Genomic DNA, 23,107 nt, shown 5'->3' with positions numbered 1-23,107 from the left:
GCAGGTTATTCTGGTCTGCATCCTTATTCATACGCAGGTGTCCTTCCTGCAGCTAATCATCTCCACCTCAAAACACCTGTCAACACCGTGGCTCCTGCTCCTGTTTCTTACAACGTGGCTCCTGCACCTGTCTCTTACAACGTAGCTCCTTTCGCACCTGTAGCACCTGTCCTGTCTCAGTACCACGCTCAGGATGAGCTCGGTCAGTACTCCTTCGGTTACGCCGGTGGTCCTTCTTCACGAGCTGAGTCTCGCGACGCCTTCGGTGTTGTCCGTGGTTCATACAACTACGTGGACTCTGAGGGAAAGGTTCAGACTCAGCACTACGTAGCTGATGCCCTCGGATTCCGTGTGTCTGGCACCAACCTGCCAGTGGCTCCCGACGCCCCTGTGGCTGCTCCTCTGGCCGCCCTTCCCGGTCCCATTCCCGAACCCGTCCAGGACACTCCTGAAGTAGCCGCCGCAAAGGTCGCCCATCAGCAGGCCTATGACGAAGCTGCAGCCGCCGCCGCTGCCGCCCCCGATACCCGCAAGAAGCGCTCCGTCCTTGCGGCTCCCGGCCTTGGTGTCTACTCTCCTCTTCCGTTTCTCCTACGGCTTCTCCACTCCCCTCCACTACGCCCACCCAGCAGCCTATGCTTCTCCTCTTCACTACACTGCCGCCCATCCCGCCCTCAACACCTACAACGCTGCCCACGTCCCCACCACATACGCCGCCGCCGCGGGACCCGCTCTCCGTGACGCCGAGCTCCTCCGTGTGGTCCACAACCCCGGCCACGCCACCTCCTACCGCGTGCTCAACTGAGTGCCACGAGCCCATTCACTCACAGTCGCTTGTGTGGACTTGGTGTGTAGAGCACTTGCCCGATCATCACCTTTAACCAGCAGACATGTCCCCAGGAATTACTTGGTGATACATGATGCCTGTAAATGGTGTTTTTAGGTCTAGTGTTGACACTTCCCATGTTAGTCCACACAATGTAAAAAGCAATCATGTAAATCACCATGTAAAATATATTTCTCATTAATAAACAAATATTCTAAATTATATTTGATTCATCCTTTCAACTGGTTATCTGCTTATCAAAATAGAACATTTCAATAGTGTTATATTCACTTCTAGTAAGTACTTAAAACAAAATATATAAAGTTTGGTCAGAACAAAAACTTGTTCCCATATATCATATAAAAACACAATATAAACAATTGCCACTGAATCCCCATATATATATGGGGATTAATATTAAAAAGGTTTGATAAATTATCTGTACTTTATCCTATTCGTCTGTCCACGGTTCTCCGTAATAGACGTGTTGATAAGATACAAAATAGGTAAGATACACAAAATGGGGTAAATGAAAGAAATTATAATTTCGAAGCCTTCCTGGATTATAGTCCTAAATGAACTCTAGGAGTTAAAAACCATTCTTCACTAAATTCATTTTCGTAGTTTTTTGGGTTTTTTTTATCTGCCATAATATCAACAAGCAGTGTTTGCCCCCCCCTTCCCCTCCTCCTTAAGTGCTTCAAAACAAGCTAATGCATTTCATAAGTGAAAAACCATTATATACAAAAAAAAAAAAAAAAAAAAACGTTTATTGACAGAAGAGACAACAGTTTGAAAATCCATCTGGATTCCATCTACAGATCTAAAGATCAGATCTGAGAGGATTTCGAAACAATTATTTCTTCTTTCAACATTATCCTATTGTGTATGGTGTTTTTTCATACCTCATCCGAAAGTCCTTGTAAAAAATCCATATATTTCATAATGAAGTGAGTATTGTCCAGAACACGAGTCTTACAAATATCAGGTAAGCAGAGATATAAGGTTGGTAAATGGTCATCCTTTTGTCATATTTTCCAAGACCTTAGAATTATTATTCGTTTCGGAACAATTACTTTTCAGCGAAGAGGTAAATCAGCCAAGTTGACACTTTCAATGCGAACCTATTTAACCAAAGTAAAATATCCTCTTGTATGTCATGATTTAAACAATTATATCTAAGGAATGACTTAATGGTAAATTAACATCCAGAATATAATGTTCTTCTAGAACAGAGAATGTCTATATCAGGAAAACTGTAAACATATGTGTCAAAATCTCTCAAGAAAATATTTTTATCGTCTCATCTTCGCGAAATTCGTTATCGATTAACAAGCGTCACCTGCTTTTCATCTTGGCAGTGTCAATGTTATCCCTTCTTAGTATCTAGAAACTCGCCTGTTCATGATATATAATACACCGAAAGGGAGAGAATCACAAAAAAAAAAAAAAAAAAAAAATCGCGTCTAGTAGCGTCCTTTGTGATAATAGAATGTAATTGGTTCATTTTGGTTTTGTTGTCTGAAAAGGAGTGTAGATTGTCTCGAAGTGGTGCTTCCTTTCTCAGTGCGGATGTTTCATGTCGTTCTCTCAGTCTTGCTCTTGTCCTTCACGTCTTTAATACGTCGAGTTATGTTCTTTGACGTTCTAGATTCTGTTTAGTCAGTTACATATGTGTTCTGCGGTCAATATAATGCATAGAAATGCAAGCACATATCCTACATAGTGTTTTACAGTTGTCTTTCACATTAACTTGCCTTGTCGCCGTAAACCCTTAGCACAAGGATCTTTCCAACATAGTATACAATCCTTATCCATTATAAAAATATATATATATATACCCCCAACAACGAACCACATCAACAAGCATTCTATTAATCTATGCAAATCACGATAGTATTTTTAGTATACGGAAAATCGTAGAAAAGATAGCTTATATACAGCATTTACAAGACATTCGACTGGTGAATTCTGGAAGTCATCTATCATTTGAATATATAGGTCATAACATAGTAGATATCGTAAATAAATATACATGCTTTTTATGGGAAACTCAATTGAAAGATATCACAGGCACGAATGTCAATTGCATTTATTATTTTCTTGCCTTATAAATATAGTAGAGAATAATGATACCTAAAAATTATTACAAGCAGTATTCTTCACGAGTTATTCTATAACTTTCGCTGTTATTTGCCATAGCTCTTCGCATTTACTCAGTATCCTCACCTTTAGGCATAACCGATGTGGAAGGCAGAGCCCCGCCCATCCCATGACGGTCAGGGCGTCCACAGGTATATAAGGGACGGCTGCCGCTTTTCCCGACAGACAGCTCCTCGACGGTGGGTCAACATGAATGCTCTGGTAAGTTCTCCGACACAGAATATTCTTGTGAATTATTCAGTGACATCTTTTCACTTCGATAACATATTATTTCATGTTTCTGATAAATGGTTTTACTTTTCAGACTGTGATTTCCGTGGCAGCCTTCGTGGCTAGCGGCAGCGCTTCCTTGCTTTCGTACAACGGCGTATATGGAGGTCATCAAGGCCTTCTTGGCGCCTATCCTTATGCAGGTTATTCTGGTCTGCACCCTTATTCATACGCAGGTGTCCTTCCTGCAGCTAATCATCTCAACCTCAAAACACCTGTGGTCAACACCGTGGCTCCTGCTCCTGTCTCTTACAACGTAGCTCCTTTCGCACCTGTAGCACCTGTCCTGTCTCAGTACCACGCTCAGGATGAGCTCGGTCAGTACTCCTTCGGTTACGCCGGTGGTCCTTCTTCACGAGCTGAGTCTCGCGACGCCTTCGGTGTTGTCCGTGGTTCATACAACTACGTGGACTCTGAGGGAAAGGTTCAGACTCAGCACTACGTGGCTGACGCCCTCGGATTCCGTGTGTCCGGCACCAACCTGCCAGTGGCTCCCGACACCCCTGTGGCTGCTCCTCTGGCCGCCCTTCCCGGTCCCATTCCCGAACCCGTCCAGGACACTCCTGAGGTAGCCGCCGCAAAGGTCGCCCATCAGCAGGCCTATGACGAAGCTGCAGCCGCCGCCGCGGCCGCCCCCGATACCCGCAAGAAGCGCTCCGTCCTTGCGGCTCCCGGCCTTGGTGTCTACTCTCCACTCCGTTTTTCATACGGCTTCTCCACTCCCCTCCACTACGCCCACCCAGCAGCCTATGCTTCTCCTCTTCACTACACTGCCGCCCATCCCGCCCTCAACACTTACAACGCTGCCCACGTCCCCACCACATACGCCGCCGCCGCGGGACCCGCTCTCCGTGACGCCGAGCTCCTCCGTGTGGTCCACAACCCCGGCCACGCCACCTCCTACCGCGTGCTCAACTGAGTGCCACGAGCTCATTCACTCACAGTCGCTTGTGTGGACCTGGTGTGTAGAGCACTTGCCCGATCATCACCTTTAACCAGCAGACATGTCCCCAGGAATTACTTGGTGATACATGATGCCTGTAAATGGTGTTTTTAGGTCTAGTGTTGACACTTCCTATGTTAGTCCACACAATGTAAAAAGCAATCATGTAAATCACAATGTAAAATATATTTCTCATAAATAAACAAATATTCTAGATTATATTTGATTCATCCTTTCAACTGGTTATCTGCTTATCAAAATAGAACATTTCAATAGTGTTATATTCACTTCTAGTAAGTACTTTAAACAAAATATATAAAGTTTGGTCAAAACAAAAACTTGTTCCCGTATATCATATAGAAACACAATATAAACAATTGCCACTGAGTCCCCATATATATATGGGGATTAAAATTAAAAAGGTTTGATAAATTATCTGTGCTTCATCCTATTCGTCTGTCCACGGTTCTACATAATAGACGTGTTGATAAGATACAAAATAGGTAAGATACACAAAATGGGGTAAATGAAAGAAATAATTTCGAAGCCTTCCTGGATTTCATATAGTCCTAAATGAACGCTATGAGTTAAAAACCATCTCCTTCACTAACTTCATTTTCGTAGTTTTTTTTTTTTTTTTTTTTATCTACCATAATATCAACAAGCAGTGTTTGCCCCCCCTCCCCTCCTTCTTAAGTGCTTCAAAACAAGCTAATGCATTTCATAAGTGAAAAAACCATTATGTACAAAAAAAACAAAACAAAACGTTTATTGACCGAAGAGACACCAGTTTGAAAATCCATCTGGATTCCATCTACAGATCTAAAGATCAGATCTGAGAGGATTTCGAAACAATTATTTCTTCTTTCAACATTATCCTATTGTGTATGGTGTTTTTTCATACCTCATCCGAAAGTCCTTGTAAAAAATCCATGTATTTCATAATGAAGTGAGTATTGTCCTGAGCAAGAGTCTTACAAATATCAGGTAAGCAGAGATATAAGGTTGGTAAATGGTCATCCTTTTGTCATATTTTCCAAGACCTTAGAATTATTATTCGTTTCGGAACAATTACTTTTCAGCGAAGAGGTAAATCAGCCAAGTTGACACTTTCAATGCGAACCTATTTAACTAAAGTAAAATATCCTCTTGTATGTCACGATTTAAACAATTATATTTAAGGAATTATTTAATGGCAAATTGACATCCAGAATATAATATACTTATAGAACCGAGAATGTCTATATCAGGTAAACTGTAAACATATAATGTGTCAAAATCTCTCAAGAAAATCTTTCTATCGTTTTATCTTCGCGAAATTCGTTATACGATAAACAAGCGTCACCTGCTTTTCATCTTGGTAGTGTCAATGTTCTCCTTTCTTATTATCTAGAAACTCGTCAGTCCATGATGTATAATACACCCACAGGGATAGAATCACAAAAAATCGCGTCTAGTAGCGTCCTTTGTGATGATAGAATGGAGTTTGGTTCATTTTGGTTTTGTGGTCTGAAAAGGAGTGTAGATTGTCTCGAACTGGTGCTTCCTTTCTCAGTGCGGATGTTTTATGTCGTTCTCTCAGTCTTGCTCTTGTCCTTCGTGTCTTTAAGACGTCGAGTTATGTTCTTTAACGTTCTAGATTCTCTTTAGTCAGTTATATGTGTTCTGCGGTAATTATAATCCATAGAAATGCAAGCACATATCCTACATACTGTTTTACAGTTGTCTTTCACATTAACTTGCCTTGTCGCTGTAAACCCTTAGCACAAGGATCTTTCCAACATAGTATACAATCCTTATCCATTATAAAAAAAAAAAAATATATATATATATATATACGGAAAATCGTAGAAAAGATAGCTTATATACAGCATTTACAAGACATTCGACTGGTGAATTCTGGAAGTCATCTATTATTTGTATATACTGGTCATAACATAGTACATATCGTAAATAAATATCCATGCTTTTTATGGGAAACTCAATTGAAAGATATCACAGGCACGAATGTCAACTGCATTTATTATTTTCTTGCCTTATAAATATAGTAGAGAATAATGATACCACAAAATTATTACAAGCAGTATTCTTCACGAGTTATTTTATAACTTTCGCTGCTATTTGCCATAGCTCTTCGCATTTACTCAGTATCCTCCCCTTTAGGCATAACCGGATGTGGAAGGAACAGCCCCGCCCATCCCATGACGGTCAGGACGTCCACAGGTATATAAGGGACGGCTGCCGCTTTTCCCGACAGACAGCTCCTCGACGGTGGGTCAACATGAATGCTCTGGTAAGTTCTACGACACGGAATATTCTTGTGAATTATTCAGTGACATCTTTTCACTTCGATAACATATAATTTCATATGTCTCTGATAAATGGTTTTACTTTTCAGACTGTGATTTCCGTGGCAGCCTTCGTGGCTAGCGGCAGCGCTTCCTTGCTTGCGTACAACGGCGTATATGGAGGTCATCAAGGCCTTCTTGGCGCCTATCCTTATGCAGGTTATTCTGGTCTGCACCCTTATTCATACGCAGGTGTCCTTCCTGCAGCTAATCATCTCAACCTCAAAACACCTGTGGTCAACACCGTGGCTCCTGCTCCTGTCTCTTACAACGTAGCTCCTTTCGCACCTGTAGCACCTGTCCTGTCTCAGTACCACGCTCAGGATGAGCTCGGTCAGTACTCCTTCGGTTACGCCGGTGGTCCTTCTTCACGAGCTGAGTCTCGCGACGCCTTCGGTGTTGTCCGTGGTTCATACAACTACGTGGACTCTGAGGGAAAGGTTCAGACTCAGCACTACGTGGCTGACGCCCTCGGATTCCGTGTGTCCGGCACCAACCTGCCAGTGGCTCCCGACGCCCCTGTGGCTGCTCCTCTGGCCGCCCTTCCCGGTCCCATTCCCGAACCCGTCCAGGACACTCCTGAGGTAGCTGCCGCCAAGGTCGCCCATCAGCAGGCTTATGACGAAGCTGCAGCCGCCGCCGCTGCCGCCCCCGATACCCGCAAGAAGCGCTCCGTCCTTGCGGCTCCCGGCCTTGGTGTCTACTCTCCACTCCGTTTTTCATACGGCTTCTCCGCTCCCCTCCACTACGCCCACCCAGCAGCCTATGCTTCTCCTCTTCACTACACTGCCGCCCATCCCGCCCTCAACACCTACAACGCTGCCCACGTCCCCACCACATACGCCGCCGCCGCGGGGACCCGCTCTCCGTGACGCCGAGCTCCTCCGTGTGGTCCACAACCCCGGCCACGCCACCTCCTACCGCGTGCTCAACTGAGTGCCACGAGCTCATTCACTCACAGTCGCTTGTGTGGACTTGGTGTGTAGAGCACTTGCCTGATCATCACCTTTAACCAGCAGACATGTCCCCAGGAATTACTTGGTGATACATGATGCCTGTAAATGGTGTTTTAAGGTCTAGTGTTGACACTTCCCTTGTTAGTCCACACAATGTAAAAAGCAATCGTGTAAATCACAATGTAAGATATATTTCCCATAAATAAATAATTATTCTCTAAATTATATTTACTTCAACCTTTCAACTTTACGAAATAGAAAATTTCAATATTGCCATATCATTCATTATAAAATATCTCAAACAATATATATATATCATGATAAGAAAAAGAAGAAAACAAGTTTGAGCACAACGAAGTTCTAATGTTCCCACATAACGTATATAAAGACAACATATACAATTGCTGCTGAATATCTATTTGTTTTAGCTTTTTTTCAAACTTGAATTAGTATTGAAACTTTTTATCTATTTTATGAAAATTTTAACAAGCAAAGTCGAGGGTTGACACTTTCCCTGCTAGCCTAGGTAAGCGTATTGTATTTCCTTTAAATAAAAAGGCAATTAGTATACTTCCAAAGACAATATATTGTAAATAACTCAATATCAAATAAATAGTATATCAAATAAATAGGATAAAAATATAAATATATCCTGCAAGTCATTTTATCGTCACTCATCTCCGTGAAGCTTGTCATATGTTTAACTCATTTCATTAGCTTCATCAGCTACGTAATGCTCAATGCCGTTTTTCCTAACGCTGTCATATCCTGTAATAGTAGTCCATCTGTCATTTTCCAAGTTCATATAATTAGTATTCGTTTCGGAACAATTACTTTTCAGCGAAGAGGTAAATCAGCTAAGTTGACACCTTCCATGCGGCCCTATTTAAGTAATGTAAAATCTCATGATTTAATAACTATATTTAATGAATAACATGATGGTAAATTAGCATCAGAATAAACCGTGTTTTTAGAACAAACGCAGAATGTAAACATGTATGTCAAAATATCTCAGCGTTCTAGATTCTTTTTAGTTATATATATACATATATACATATATATATTCATTGCGCAGTCAATATAATGCACGAAAATGCAAGTACATATTCTACATACTCTGTTTTATAGTTGTCTTTCATATTCAGTTGCCTTGTTGCCGTAAACCCTTAGCACCAAATGCACTAGGATCTTTCTAATAAAGTATACAATCCCTCTTCTCCATTACAAAAATGATACTCCCAGCAACGAACCACATCATTACCAAATTTCAGTGATTCAACAGTCTATTCACCTTAAATGAGGAGTAAAGAAAACTATGCAAATCTCGATAGTATTTCCAGCATACGGAAAATAGTAGAAAAAATAGCTTATATACAGCATCAAAAAAAGGCATTCGGCTGATGAATTCTGGAAGTCATCTATTATTTGTATTTAATGCACACAACATAATACATATCGTAAATAAATATTCACGAAATTGTTTTTCTTTTTTTAGGAAAAAAGAAAGAAAGATATCACTGATATGAAAGTCAATTACTATTATTGTTTTCTTGCCTTATAAATAGGTAGAGAATAAAGACAACTAAACCTAATGTATTTCAGGGAATCTGCACAAGTTTAGATAACAAAATCATTACAAGCAGTATTAACGAGTTATTCTATAACTTCCACTGTCATTTTCCATAGTTCTTCGCATTCGTTCAGTATCCCTACTTGTAGGCATAACCGGATGTGGAAGGAATAGCCCCGCCCATTCCATGACGGTCGGGACGTCCACGGGTATATAATGGGCGGCTGCCGCTTTTCCCGACAGACAGCTCCTCGACGGTGGGTCAACATGAATGCCCTGGTAAGTTCTACGACACGAAATATTCTTGTGAATTATTCAGTGACATCTTTTTCACTTCGACAATATACAATTTCAAAAATGTTTCTGATAAATGGTTTTACTTTTCAGACTGTGATTTCCGTGGCAGCCCTCGTGGCTAGCGGCAGCGCCTCCTTGCTTGCGTACAACGGCGTATATGGAGGTCATCACGGCCTTCTTGGCGCCTATCCATATGCAGGTTATTCTGGTCTGCATCCTTACTCATACGCAGGTGTCCACCCTTACTCATACGCAGGTGTCCTTCCTGCAGCTGCTCCTCTCAACCTCAAAACACCAGTGGTCAACACCGTGGCTCCTGCTCCTGTCTCCTACAACGCAGCTCCCTTCGCACCTGTAGCACCTGTCCAGTCTCAGTACCACGCTCAGGATGAGCTCGGTCAATACTCCTTCGGTTACGCCGGCGGTCCTTCTTCACGCGCTGAGTCCCGCGACGCCTTCGGTGTTGTCCGTGGTTCATACAACTACGTGGACTCTGAGGGCAAGGTTCAGACTCAGCACTACGTGGCTGACGCCCTGGGATTCCGTGTGTCCGGAACAAATCTTCCAGTGGCTCCCGACGCCCCTGTAGCTGCCTCTCTGGCCGCCCTTCCCGGTCCCCTTCCCGAACCTGTCCAGGACACTCCTGAGGTAGCTGCCGCTAAGGTAGCCCATCAGCAAGCCTACGATGAAGCTGCAGCCGCCGCCGCTGCCGCCCCCGATACCCGCAAGAAGCGCTCCGTCCTTGCGGCTCCCGGCCTCGGTGTTTATTCTCCACTCCGTTTCTCCTACGGCTTCTCCACCCCCCTTCACTACGCCCACCCATCAGCCTATGTTTCTCCTCTTCACTACACTGCCGCCAATCCCGCCCTCACCACCTACAACTCTGCCCATGTCCCCACCACATACGCCGCCGCCGCCGGACCCGCTCTCCGTGACGCCGAGCTCCTCCGTGTGATCCACAACCCCGGCCACGCTACCTCCTACCGCGTGCTCAACTGAGTGCCACGAATTCATTCACTCACAGTCGTTTGTGTATACCTGGTGTGTAGAGCACTTGCCTGATCCTCACCATTAACTAGCAGACATGTCACCACGATTACTTGGCGATACATGATGCCTGTTAATGATGTGTTCAAGTCGAGTGTTGACACTTCCTATGTTAGTCCACACAATGTAAACAGCAATCATGTAAATCACAATTTCTCATGAATAAACAAATATTCGAAATTATGTTTACTTCATTCTTCCATCATCATCATGGGGTCATTCTTGCAACTGACATGTTAATACCCGGTTTTGCTTATCTAATCAGAACATTTAAATATCTTAATACTCATCTTTGTGAAGTACTTAAAACAATATATTTGTTGATAAAAAAAAAAAAAAAAAAAAAAAAAGAGAGAGGAAAGCTTGGATAGAGCAAATACTTAGTGCTCCCACATATCGTATATAAACACAATATAAACAATTGCTGCTGAGTATCTATTTATTTTGGCATATTTTTTTAAACATTAAAACTTGAATTAGTACTGAAACTCTTACTATTTTTGGTGAAAATGTAAATCCTCAAAGTCGAGTGTTTACATTTACCATGCTAGCCCTCGTAAGCAATGGCAAATGTTGAAATCCAAAGGCATCATATTTCCAAAGAAAGACAAGTTATGGAAAATAACTCAGTAACATATAAATTTATCAAATAAACATAACAAATCAAATATAGATCTATATCATATCATATTCTGCAGGACATTTCACAGACGTTTAACGCATGTGATTTATTTCTAAATACCAACTCTAACGTTGGTGTATACACTAATTCGTCAATTGAAAGTTCATGTTTTATTACATATATCGAAGCCATTTTCGGCGGGGAAACACTTTAACAGTGACGTTTCAGGCAAACTATCATATTCAGATGATATCAGAAAGGACTCATGCATTTAGGTATTACTGCCTGATATTATTTATGTATGCAAACATTTCATGGCCAGTATTCAAATGTTGCTATATATGTTCATCTGCTTATGGCAGTGGTGCTCAGTTTCGACAGTTTGGTGATACACTGAAAATATTTCTTAGACTTCTAGACAGACCAACGATTTACTTCAGTAATATATTCATATGATAGTTTTGTTATTGTATGGTTATTATATTCCCTCCAAAATATAGGTTTCTGTAAATTAGATAATTAAAACGGTTATTGGGACATTAGTGCTTGAATCGACTAACAAAGCCGTTGTATATTTTGTGAAACATTTGAGAACACGCCTTCGTTTCCGAATTGCCATTATTAATATTAAAATAAATTTATATATATGTATTATATACAATTTTATGTTTATTTAATCATGGTTTCGACATTAAACTGTGACACTTTCTCAACGCATATTACGCAACACATTTGGAAGGACCTCACGACACAAAAGTTGGGAACCTCTGCCTTATGATGTCGAGTTAGTGTTTCTACGGAGTTTACTAGGACCACTTCCTCCAGTCAGTTAAGTTTCGTGTTGCTTAATGAGCATAATACGCATATTTATTTCATTTCGAGGTTCATTCTTCCTGATTCAGCACTCTTATCGTTGTGGACAGGTGTGACTGTTCCGATAACAAAGACATTCCTCATGGCGAATATGAATTCCCAAATAACAAAGGTAATGACAAAAAGTTTGAGAAAAATACATATAATTATTTTCAGCATTTCCACTAAAGATAAAATGTGACATAGAACACAACTACTACTAGGTAATATTTTCTGTCCCCAGTAAAAGAAGAAAAAATCAGAAGCATGAAAATTAATCATAACTAATATTATCTTGCCTTTTCTAAAGATAGCAAGGAATAATTATTTTTATATAACTGTTACTTATACCATTCTTTCTAGATTTGCACCTATAGACGTATCCGGAAGCAGAAGGCAGAGCCCCGCCCATCCCATCGCCATCAGCTGATGGTCAGGGCGTCCACATGTATATAAGGGACGGCTGCCGCTTTTCCCCCTACTTTTTTATCTTATACTTCTTTATTTTTCAGGTAGCTAGCTACCCTTAGCTTTCCTTCCCCCCCCCCCCTTAAACTAAGGATTCCTCCCCCTCCTCCCCCTGTAGTTCATCAGACTTCCCGACAGACAGCTCCTCGACGGTGGGTCAACATGAATGCTCTGGTAAGCTCTACGACACTTTTCTTTCTTTCTTTCTTTCTTTTTGTGAATATTTCGATGATATTTTTCACTTCGACAATACAGAATTTTCATTTTATTATCATTAATGGATTTTACTTTTCAGACTGTAATTTCCGTGGCGGCCCTCGTGGCTAGCGGCAGCGCCTCCTTGCTTGCGTACAGTGGCGTATATGGAAGCCATCACGGCCGTCTTGGCGCCTATCCTTATGCAGGTTATTCTGGTCTGCATCCTTACTCATACGCAGGTGTCCACCCTTACTCATACGCAGGTGTCCTTCCTGCAGCTGTTCCTTTCAACCTCAAAACACCTGTGGTCAACACCGTGGCTCCTGCTCCTGTCTTACAACGTAGCTCCCTTCGCACCTGTAGCACCTGTCAAGTCTCAGTATCACGCTCAGGATGAACTCGGTCAGTATTCCTTTGGTTACGCCGGTGGTCCCTCTGCACGAGCTGAGTCTCGAGACGCCTTCGGTGTTGTCCGTGGTTCATACAACTACGTGGACTCTGAGGGCAAGGCCCAGACTCAGCACTACGTGGCTGACGCCCTCGGATTCCGTGTGTCCGGCACCAACCTGCCAGTGGCTCCCGACGCCCCTGTGGCTGCTCCTCTGGCCGCCCTTCCCGGTCCTCTTCCCGAACCCGTCCAGGACACTCCTGAGGTAGCCGCCGCTAAGGCAGCCCATCAGCAGGCTTACGACGAAGCTGCAGCCGCCGCTGCTGCTGCCCCCGATATCTGCAAGAAGCCTTGCGGCTCCCGGCCTCGGTGTCTACTCTCCACATACGCCGCTGCCGCTGGACCCGCTCTCCGTGACGCCGAGTTCCTCCGTGTGGTCCACAACCCCGGCCACGCCACTTCCTACCGCGTGCTCAACTGAGTGCCACGAAGTGAAAAATATCATCGAAATATTCACAAAAAAGAAAGAAAGAAAGAAAGAAAGAAAGAAAAAGTGTCGTAGAGCTTACCAGAGCATTCATGTTGACCCACCGTCGAGGAGCTGTCTGTCGGGAAGTCTGATGAACTACAGGGGGGGAAGGAAAGCTAAGGGTAGCTAGCTACCTGAAAAATAAAGAAGTATAAGATAAAAAAGTAGGGGGAAAAGCGGCAGCCGTCCCTTATATACATGTGGACGCCCTGACCATCAGCTGATGGCGATGGGATGGGCGGGGCTCTGCCTTCTGCTTCCGGATACGTCTATAGGTGCAAATCTAGAAAGAATGGTATAAGTAACAGTTATATAAAAATAATTATTCCTTGCTATCTTTAGAAAAGGCAAGATAATATTAGTTATGATTAATTTTCATGCTTCTGATTTTTTCTTCTTTTACTGGGGACAGAAAATATTACCTAGTAGTAGTTGTGTTCTATGTCACATTTTATCTTTAGTGGAAATGCTGAAAATAATTATATGTATTTTTCTCAAACTTTTTGTCATTACCTTTGTTATTTGGGAATTCATATTCGCCATGAGGAATGTCTTTGTTATCGGAACAGTCACACCTGTCCACAACGATAAGAGTGCTGAATCAGGAAGAATGAAACTCGAAATTAAATAAATATGCGTATTATGCTCATTAAGCAACACGAAACTTAACTGACTGGTGGAAGTGGTCCTAGTAAACTCCGTAGAAACACTAACTCGACATCATAAGGCAGAGGTTCCCAACTTTTGTGTCGTGAGGTCCTTCCAAATGTGTTGCGTAATATGCGTTGAGAAAGTGTCACAGTTTAATGTCGAAACCATGATTAAATATACATAAAATTGTATATAATATATATATAAATTTATTTTAATATTAATAATGGCAATTCGGAAACGAAGGCGTGTTCTCAAATGTTTCACAAAATATACAACGGCTTTGTTAGTCGATTCAAGCACTAATGTCCCAATAACTGTTTTAATTATCTAATTTACAGAAACCTATATTTTGGAAGGGAATATAATAACCATACAATAACAAAACTATCATATGAATATATTACTGAAGTAAATCGTTGGTCTGTCTAGAAGTCTAAGAAATATTTTCAGTGTATCACCAAACTGTCGAGACTGAGTACCACTGCCATAAGCAGATGAACATATATAGCAACATCTGAATATGATAGTTTGCCAGAAACGTCACTGTTAAAGTGTTTCCCCGCCGAAAATGGCTTCGATATATGTAATAAAACATGAATGAGTATAAATATATGACATAAGATGAGTATAAAGATATTTAAATGTTCTGATTAGACAAGCAAAACCGAATATTAACATGTCAGTTGCAAGAATGACCCAGTGATGATGATGGAAGGATGAAGTAAACATAATTTCGAATATTTGTTTATTTATGAGAAATTGTGATTTACATGATTGCTTTTTACATTGTGTGGACTAACATAGGAAGTGTCAACACTCGACTTGAACACATCATTAACAGGCATCATGTATCGCCAAGTAATCGTGGAGACAAGTCTGCTAGTTAATGGTGAGGATCAGGCAAGTGCTCTACACACCAGGTATACACAAACGACTGTGAGTGAATGAATTCGTGGCACTCAGTTGAGCACGCGGTAGGAGGTAGCGTGGCCGGGGTTGTGGACCACACGGAGGAGCTCGGCGTCACGGAGAGCGGGTCCGGCGGCGGCGGCGTATGTGGTGGGGACATGGGCAGCGTTGTAGGTGTTGAGGGCGGGATTGACGGCAGTGTAGTGAAGAGGAGAAACATAGGCTGCTGGGTGGGTGTAGTGAAGGGGGGTGGAGAAGCCGTATGAGAAACGGAGTGGAGAATAAACACCGAGGCCGGGAGCCGCAAGGACGGAGCGCTTCTTGCGGGTATCGGGGGCGGCAGCGGCGGCGGCTGCAGCTTCATCGTAGGCTTGTTGATGGGCTACCTTAGCGGCAGCTACCTCAGGAGTGTCCTGGACAGGTTCGGGAAGGGGACCGGGAAGGGCGGCCAGAGAGGCAGCTACAGGGGCGTTGGGAGCCACTGGAAGATTTGTTCCGGACACACGGAATCCTAGGGCGTCAGCTACGTAGTGCTGAGTCTGAACCTTGCCTTCAGAGTCCACGTAGTTGTATGAACCACGGACAACACCGAAGGCGTCGCGAGACTCAGCGCGTGAAGAAGGACCACCGGCGTAACCGAAGGAGTACTGACCGAGCTCATCCTGAGCGTGGTACTGAGACTGGATAGGTGCTACAGGTGCGAAGGGAGCTGCGTTGTAGGAGACAGGAGCAGGAGCCACGGTGTTGACCACAGGTGTTTTGAGGTTGAGAGGAGCAGCTGCAGGAAGGACACCTGCGTATGAGTAAGGGTGGACACCTGCGTATGAGTAAGGATGCAGACCAGAATAACCTGCATAAGGATAGGCGCCAAGAAGGCCGTGATGACCTCCATATACGCTGTTGTACGCAAGCAAGGAGGCGCTGCCGCTAGCCACGAGGGCTGCCACGGAAATCACAGTCTGAAAAGTAAAACCATTTATCAGAAACATTTTTGAAATTGTATATTGTCGAAGTGAAAAAGATGTCACTGAATAATTCACAAGAATATTTCGTGTCGTAGAACTTACCAGAGCATTCATGTTGACCCACCGTCGAGGAGCTGTCTGTCGGGAAAAGCGGCAGCCGCCCGTTATATACCCGTGGACGTCCCGACCGTCATGGAATGGGCGGGGCTATTCCTTCCACATCCGGTTATGCCTACAAGTGGGGATACTGAACGAATGCGAAGAACTATGGAAAATGACAGTGAAAGTTATAGAATAACTCGTTAATACTGCTCGTAATGATTTTATCTAAACTTGTGCAGATTCCCTGAAATACATTAGGTTTAGTTGTCTTTATTCTCTACCTATTTATAAGGCAAGAAAACAATAATAGTAATTGACTTTCATATCAGTGATATCTTTTCTTTTTTTTTTTCCTAAAATAAGAAAAACAATTTCGTGAATATTTATTTACGATATGTATTATGTTATGTGCATTAAATACAAATAATAGATGACTTCCGGAATTCATCAGCCGAATGCCTTTTTTTAATGCTGTATTTAAGCTATTTTTTCTACTATTTTCCGTATACTGGAAATACTATCGAGATTTGCATTGTTTTCTTTACTCCTCATTTAAGGTGAATAGACTGTTGAATCACTGAAATTTTGTTAATGATGTGGTTCGTTGCTGGGAGTATCATTTTTGTAATGGAGAAGAGGGATTGTATACTTTATTAGAAAGAATATGAAAGACAACTATAAAATAGAGTATGTAGGATATGTGCTTGCATTTTCGTGCATTATATTGACTGCGCAATGAATATATATGTATATATGTATATATATAACTAAAGAGAATCTAGAACGCTGAGAGATTTTGACATACATGTTTACATTCTGCGTTTGTTCTAAAAACACGGTTTATTCTGATGCTAATTTACCATCATGTTATTCATTAAATATAGTTATTAAATCATGAGATTTTACATTACTTAAATAGGGCCGCATGGAAGGTGTCAACTTAGCTGATTTACCTCTTCGCTGAAAAGTAATTGTTCCGAAACGAATACTAATTATATGAACTTGGAAAATGACAGATGGACTACTATTACAGGATATGACAGCGTTAGGAAAAACGGCATTGAGCATTACGTAGCTGATGAAGCTAATGAAATGAGTTAAACATATGACAAGCTTCACGGATATGAGTGACGATAAAATGACTTGCAGGATATATATATTTTTTTTTTTTTTTATCCTATTTATTTGATATAATATTTATTCGATATTGAGTTATTTACCATATATTGTCTTTGGGAGTATACTAGTTGCCTTTTGATTTAAAGGAAATATAATAAGCTTACCCTGGCTAGCAGGGAAAGTGTCAACCTTCGACTTTACTTGTTAAAATTTTCATAAAATAGATAAAAAGTTTCAATACTAATTCAAGTTTGAAAAAAAAAAAAAATAAGCTAAAACAAATGGATATTCAGCAGTAATTGTATATGTTGTCTTTATATACGTTATGTGGGAACATTAGAAATTTGTGCTCAAACTTGTTTTCTTCTTTTTCTTATCATGATATATATATATTGTTTGAGATATTTTATAATGAATATGGCAATATTGAAATTTTCCATTTCGTAAAGTTGAAAGGTTGAAGTAAATATAATTTAGAGAATAATTATTTATTTATGAGAAATATATCTTACATTGTGATTTACACGATTGCTTTTTACATTGTGTGGACTAACAAGGGAAGTGTCAACACTCGACTTTAACACACCATTGACAGGCGTCATGTATCGCCAAGTAATTCCTGGGAACATGTCTGCTGGTTAAAGGTGAGGATCAGACGAGTGCTCTACACACCAAGTCCAAACAAGCGACTGTGAGTGAATGAGCTCGTGGCACTCAGTTGAGCACGCGGTAGGAGGTAGCGTGGCCGGGGTTGTGGACCACACGGTGGAGCTCGGCGTCACGGAAAGCGGGTCCGGCGGCGGCGGCGTATGTGGTGGGGACGTGGGCAGCGTTGTAGGTGTTGAGGGCGGGAGGGGCGGCAGTGTAGTGAAGAGGAGAAGCATATGCTGCTGGATGGGAGTAGTGGAGGGGAGTGGAGAAGCCGTAGGAGAAACGGAGAGGAGAGTGGACACCGTAGCTGGGAGCCGCTAGGACGGAGCGCTTCTTGCGGGTATCGGCGGCGGCTACTTCAGGAGTGTCCTGGACGGGTTCGGGAAGGGGACCGGGAAGGGGAGCCAGAGAGGCAGCTACAGGGGCATCGGGAGCCACTGGAAGGTTATTGTGGAACCCATGGCGATGATCTGCGATATCTTGGTCGATTATAAGTGTTCTAGAGAAGCATAAAAATAAGAATGATAAAAGAACAGGAAGTAAATACTATAAAGTTACATACTTTTTGTCAGTTTGGATTATTTTTTTCCTCTCCAATTAATGGTGCCACACATCCGTGTTGTAAATAAGTTTGCCAAGTTACAACTTACAAGTTTCTTAGACTACATAGACCATTGGAACACCTTGTTTCAGAAGTATAATTTTGCAAAGTACAATGTAACAATTACACAAGGAACATAACATTGTATTGCAGACTAATTTAGATGTGCAAAATAAACTTTCCGCTTGAGTAATCGCTTACAATTTTCATAGACTACATAGGCCATAGGAACACCTAGTTTCAGAAGATTTTGCAAAGTACAATGGCATAATTACATAAGGAACATAACATTGTAATTACACACTGATTTAGATATGCAAAATAAAGTTTCCTCTTCAGTGCCCCCTTGAGTAATCGCTTCCAATAAGTTATTTTCTGTTTTTGATTGGACTTCCACTGTACTCATTAAATAAAAGAAAAAAAATATTGGTTTCGCGTGAACTACGACGATGGAGGAAATTTGATGCTGACTGAATTCGAAAATAACGATACAAATAACAGAAATTTTATGATGACAGCCCTTATGGCTAAAAATATTTCTTTGCTAAAATATATATACATACAAACATGTGTATGTGCGTGTGTGTGTTTAATAGGTACGTAGAAACATACATAAGTAGATAGGTGAATAGATAAGCATGTGGGTAGATAGATGAATAGATAAGCTGATAAACATGAAAATCTTAGTTGCCAACATGCGAGTTAAGCACCGTCTCTTTGCCTTTATTCACTGTCAATACAATAATTATGTATATATATACATAGAAAGATAGATAAACAGATAGATGAATAGATGACCATATGGGTAGAGAGACACAGATAAATTGTTAAACTGATAGATAGGTACATATATACCCAAATGAATAGCAAGATAGAAAAATAGATACGCATTTACTTATTTATATGTGTATCTGCGTGTATGACTGTCAAGGAAATTTAAGGAGTATAGAATATGCTAAAATATTTACGACTTACCATGATGGATTTTGTATTAGTCAAGCTATTGGGACTCTGGGTCTCTTATTTCTAACTTACCGCAGAAAGATATTAGGGTCTTTTCCATGTTCCCTCGTTTGTTGTAACAGTGGATTACGGAGACGCGCTGCTGATGGGCCCTTACCTGGGTGTGCAATTGTAATATTTCTGTTATAATATTTTTTTCTTTTCATTTTCATTTATTAACCCAGGATACGTGGGAAGTTCTTGCTATTGTTGTTTGTATCTGTTTTACAAAAAGATAATATGGTCTATATATATCGTTTGATACGGTGATTGAATCAAATATAATTTAGTCAATGATTGTTATTAATTCGTAGTTAGCTGTTTGGAAACCCAACGCACTAATTTTCACACAGGCGATGTGCCGTGTTAGCTTCGTATATTTCGTTAGAATTTCTTGGTTTTCATATTCTCAATTAAATTTGTTGACTGACTTTTCGACAAATAAACTGATGTACTGTGATTTTATATATGTATAATGTACTGGATATATATTTCATTTTATTTATATTTTTACTTATTTTTGTTTTTCTTTCTTTTTTACTTTTTAAGAATGAAGAAGCAGCCCGTTTCGATATGCTACTTTAATCATTTTATTAGGGTATTGTTCTCCTTTCTAATTAGCATGGATCGTTCGTTATTTTCATAGTTTGACGAAAACCTATTTCTTATTGCATTTCTCTTACAGGCTTCTAAGTCACTGTTGTATTCGTTATTGTGTGACGATGTGCATATTTTCAAAGGTGGGAAACTAGCTCTTACATGGCATAAGAATATAGAACCATAATAAATTGTTTGTTGCTAGTTTTGTTTGCTTGTTTGTTTGTAAAGCGGTTTCGTGTAACGTTCCCGAAACTTTTGAAAAAACCTAGCAACTAAAAGAATAAAAAAAAAAATACTAGGGTATTGTTAGACCTTGAAATATTCAGGCAGGGGACCCATACTTTCATAATGAGCAGTTAGTCCCAGTTCATTGGTTTATTTTGTCCTTCCCCCTTGTTACTCTTTTCTCTCCTACTTGCTCGTCATGATGATGCCTTTGGACATTACAATTCATGAATCTCTCGAGGCTAAAATGAAGGCAAGAAGAATAAACCTTGTTATTTATTTAGATTTACGCCACTGGGTATACTAGGGACAGCTATTGGGACTCTGGGTCTCTTATTTCTAAATTACCGCAGAAAGATATTAGGGTCTTATAATATTTGTTTTCTTTTAATTTTCATTTATTAACCCAGGATACGTGGGAAGCTCTTGCTATTGTTGTTTGTATCTGTTTTACAAAAAGATAATATGGTCTATATATATCGTTTGATACGGTGATTGAATCAAATAGAATTTAGTCAATGATTGTTATTAATTCGTAGTTAGCTGCTTGGAAACCCATCGCACTAATATTAACACAGGCGATGTGCCGTGTTAGCTTCGTATATTTCGTTAAATTTTCTTGGTTTTCATATTCTGAACTATATTTGTTGACTTTGACTTTTTGACAAATAAACTGATGTACTGTGATTTTATATATGTATAATGTACTGGGTATCTATTTCATTTCTTTCTTTTTTTTAAGAATAAAGAAGCAGCCCGTTTCGATATGCTACTTAAATAATTTTATCAGGGTATTGTTCACTAGTTTTGTTTGCTTGTTTGTTTGTAAAGCGGTTTCGTGTAACGTTCTCGAAACTTTTGAAAAAATTTAAGCCAACTAGTTCTGTAGAAATTTCAACCCAGCAACTATAATAATAAAAAAAAATACTATGGTATTGTAAGACCTTGAAATATTCAGGCAGGGGACCTATACTTTCATAATGAGCAGTTAGTCCCAGTTCATTGGTTTGTTTTGTCCTTCCCCCTTGTTACTATTCTTTTCTCTCCTACTTGCTCGTCCTGATGATGCCTTTGGACATTACAATTCATGATTCTCTCGTGGCTGAAATGAAGGCAAGAAGAATAAACCTTGTTATTAATCTAGATTTACGCCACTGGGTATACTAGGGACAGAGCCCCGCCCATCCCATCGCCGTCAACGGATGGTCAGGACGTCCACGGGTGTATATAAGGGGCGGTTGCCGCTTTTCCCGACAGACAGCTCCTTGACGGTGGGTCAACATGAACTCTCTGGTAAGCTCTATGACACGGAATTTTCTTGTGAATTATTCAGTGACATCCTCTCAACTCGACAACATATAATTTCATGAATATGTTTCTGATAAATGTTTTTTCTTTTCAGACTGTGATTTCCGTGGCAGCCCTCGTGGCTAGCGGCAGCGCCTCCTTGCTTGCGTACAACGGCGTATATGGAGGTCATCACAGCCTTCTTGGCGCCTATCCTTATGCAGGTTATTCTGGTCTGCATCCTTATTCATACGCAGGTGTCCACCCTTACTCATACGCAGGTGTCCTTCCTGCAGCTGCTCCTCTCAACCTCAAAACACCTGTGGTCAACACCGTGGCTCCTTCTCCTGTCTCTTACAACGTCGCTCCCTTCGCACCTGTAGCACCTGTCCAGTCTCAGTACCACGCTCAGGATGAGCTCGGTCAGTACTCCTTCGGTTACGCCGGTGGTCCTTCTTCACGCGCTGAGTCTCGCGACGCCTTCGGTGTTGTTCGTGGTTCATACAACTACGTAGACTCTGAGGGAAAGGTTCAGACTCAGCACTACGTGGCGGACGCCCTGGGATTCCGTGTGTCCGGCACCAACCTGCCAGTGGCTCCCGACGCCCCTGCGGCTGCCCCTTTGGCCGCCCTTCCCGGTCCCCTTCCCGAACCTGTCCAGGACACTCCTGAGGTAGCCGCCGCTAAGGCAGCCCATCAGCAAGCCTACGACGAAGCTGCAGCCGCCGCTGCTGCTGCCCCCGATACCCGCAAGAAGCGCTCCGTCCTTGCGGCTCCCGGCCTTGGTGTCTACTCTCCTCTCCGTTTCTCCTACGGCTTCTCCACTCCCCTCCACTACTCCCACCCAGCAGCCTATGCTTCTCCTCTCCACTACACTGCCGCCCATCCCGCCCTCACCACCTACAACGCTGCCCACGTCCCTACCACATACGCTGCCGCCGCCGGACCCGCTCTCCGTGACGCCGAGCTCCTCCGTTTGATCCACAACCCCGGCCACGCTACCTCCTACCGCGTGCTCAACTGAGTGCCACGAATTCATTCACTCACAGTCGCTTGCGTGGACATGATGTGTAGAGCACTCGCCCGATTATTTCCTTGACTTTCACATAAGATGAAGCGGGAAGCTTTATCGTATATTTGTCAAGTTTCGGGTGAAGTGTTGACACCTGCCATGTCTCAGTGTGTACACTTTAAAAGTGGAGTCATGTTAGTAAAACAATTAAATACTCTGTCCTCTGAAAATATATATAAAGGAACATAGTTTTATGAATTATTTCCCTTCATTATATGAATGATAATCCCACTATATGATTAATTGTTAGTAAAACGTTTTCATATTACTATGGCATCTTTCATGTTGTGTGCATATAGTATGTGTTATTTATATATGTGTGTATGTTTATTCATACTCACTGTACATGAGTACCTACATTAAGCTACGGCATACCGACCGGTCAACATAATTTTTTTTGTTGCTACAGGGTCTTAACATTTCTCAATCGAATGGTACAATAT

At 41.6% G+C, this 23,107-nt stretch overlaps 5 protein-coding genes across 5 annotated transcripts in view; 4 read left to right on the top strand and 1 right to left on the bottom strand.

Moving 5' to 3' along the window:
• The window catches only part of LOC125044201 (cuticle protein 19.8-like), a 1,343-nt gene extending 298 nt beyond the window's left edge, over window positions 1–1,045 (top strand). Inside the window, exon 2 of the mRNA XM_047640707.1 lies at window positions 1–1,045. This exon is cut by the window's left edge and continues 105 nt beyond it. Within this exon, the coding sequence (XP_047496663.1) occupies window positions 1–741 (741 nt within the window). The 3' untranslated portion in view covers window positions 742–1,045.
• A 2,025-nt stretch (window positions 1,046–3,070) lies between these two features.
• On the top strand, window positions 3,071–4,416 carry LOC125040955. The gene is made up of 2 exons (XM_047635762.1): window positions 3,071–3,190; window positions 3,294–4,416. The coding sequence occupies exons 1-2, from the start codon at window positions 3,071–3,073 to the stop codon at window positions 4,176–4,178; spliced, it is 1,005 nt and encodes a 334-aa protein (XP_047491718.1). The 3' UTR covers window positions 4,179–4,416.
• Window positions 4,417–6,469: 2,053 nt separating this feature from the next.
• LOC125044206 (cuticle protein 19.8-like) lies at window positions 6,470–7,635 on the top strand. The gene is made up of 2 exons (XM_047640721.1): window positions 6,470–6,495; window positions 6,601–7,635. Exons 1-2 carry the CDS (start codon window positions 6,484–6,486, stop codon window positions 7,420–7,422), a joined length of 834 nt encoding a protein of 277 aa, XP_047496677.1. The 5' UTR covers window positions 6,470–6,483; the 3' UTR covers window positions 7,423–7,635.
• Window positions 7,636–9,329: 1,694 nt separating this feature from the next.
• LOC125040950 lies at window positions 9,330–22,631 on the top strand. Its single transcript, XM_047635749.1, has 5 exons — window positions 9,330–9,355; window positions 9,464–10,360; window positions 12,272–12,326; window positions 12,481–12,536; window positions 21,708–22,631. The coding sequence occupies exons 1-5, from the start codon at window positions 9,344–9,346 to the stop codon at window positions 22,614–22,616; spliced, it is 1,929 nt and encodes a 642-aa protein (XP_047491705.1). The 5' UTR covers window positions 9,330–9,343; the 3' UTR covers window positions 22,617–22,631.
• Window positions 14,869–16,130, bottom strand: LOC125044195. Its single transcript, XM_047640692.1, has 2 exons — window positions 16,108–16,130; window positions 14,869–15,999 (listed from the first exon to the last, which is right to left on the bottom strand). Exons 1-2 carry the CDS (start codon window positions 16,117–16,119, stop codon window positions 15,091–15,093), a joined length of 921 nt encoding a protein of 306 aa, XP_047496648.1. The 5' UTR covers window positions 16,120–16,130; the 3' UTR covers window positions 14,869–15,090.
• Window positions 22,632–23,107: the final 476 nt, after the last annotated feature.

Source organism: Penaeus chinensis, chromosome 3, assembly GCF_019202785.1.
Source record: "Penaeus chinensis breed Huanghai No. 1 chromosome 3, ASM1920278v2, whole genome shotgun sequence".
NCBI classification, from domain to species: domain Eukaryota; kingdom Metazoa; phylum Arthropoda; class Malacostraca; order Decapoda; family Penaeidae; genus Penaeus; species Penaeus chinensis.
This window is presented reverse-complemented; position numbering and strand designations above follow the sequence as displayed.

What these genes read in the sequence shown, in the direction of transcription:
- LOC125040955 (XM_047635762.1), top strand. Translation starts at nt 3,071, where the DNA reads ATGTGGAAGGCAGAGCCCCGCCCATCCCATGACGGTCAGGGCGTCCAC. An exon ending in GGGTCAACATGAATGCTCTG is followed by an intron (nt 3,191 to 3,293) that starts GTAAGTTCTCCG and finishes TTTACTTTTCAG; the next exon opens with ACTGTGATTTCCGTGGCAGC.
- LOC125040950 (XM_047635749.1), top strand. An exon ending in GCCACGCTACCTCCTACCGC is followed by an intron (nt 10,361 to 12,271) that starts GTGCTCAACTGA and finishes TTGCACCTATAG; the next exon opens with ACGTATCCGGAAGCAGAAGG. An exon ending in CCCATCGCCATCAGCTGATG is followed by an intron (nt 12,327 to 12,480) that starts GTCAGGGCGTCC and finishes CTCCCCCTGTAG; the next exon opens with TTCATCAGACTTCCCGACAG.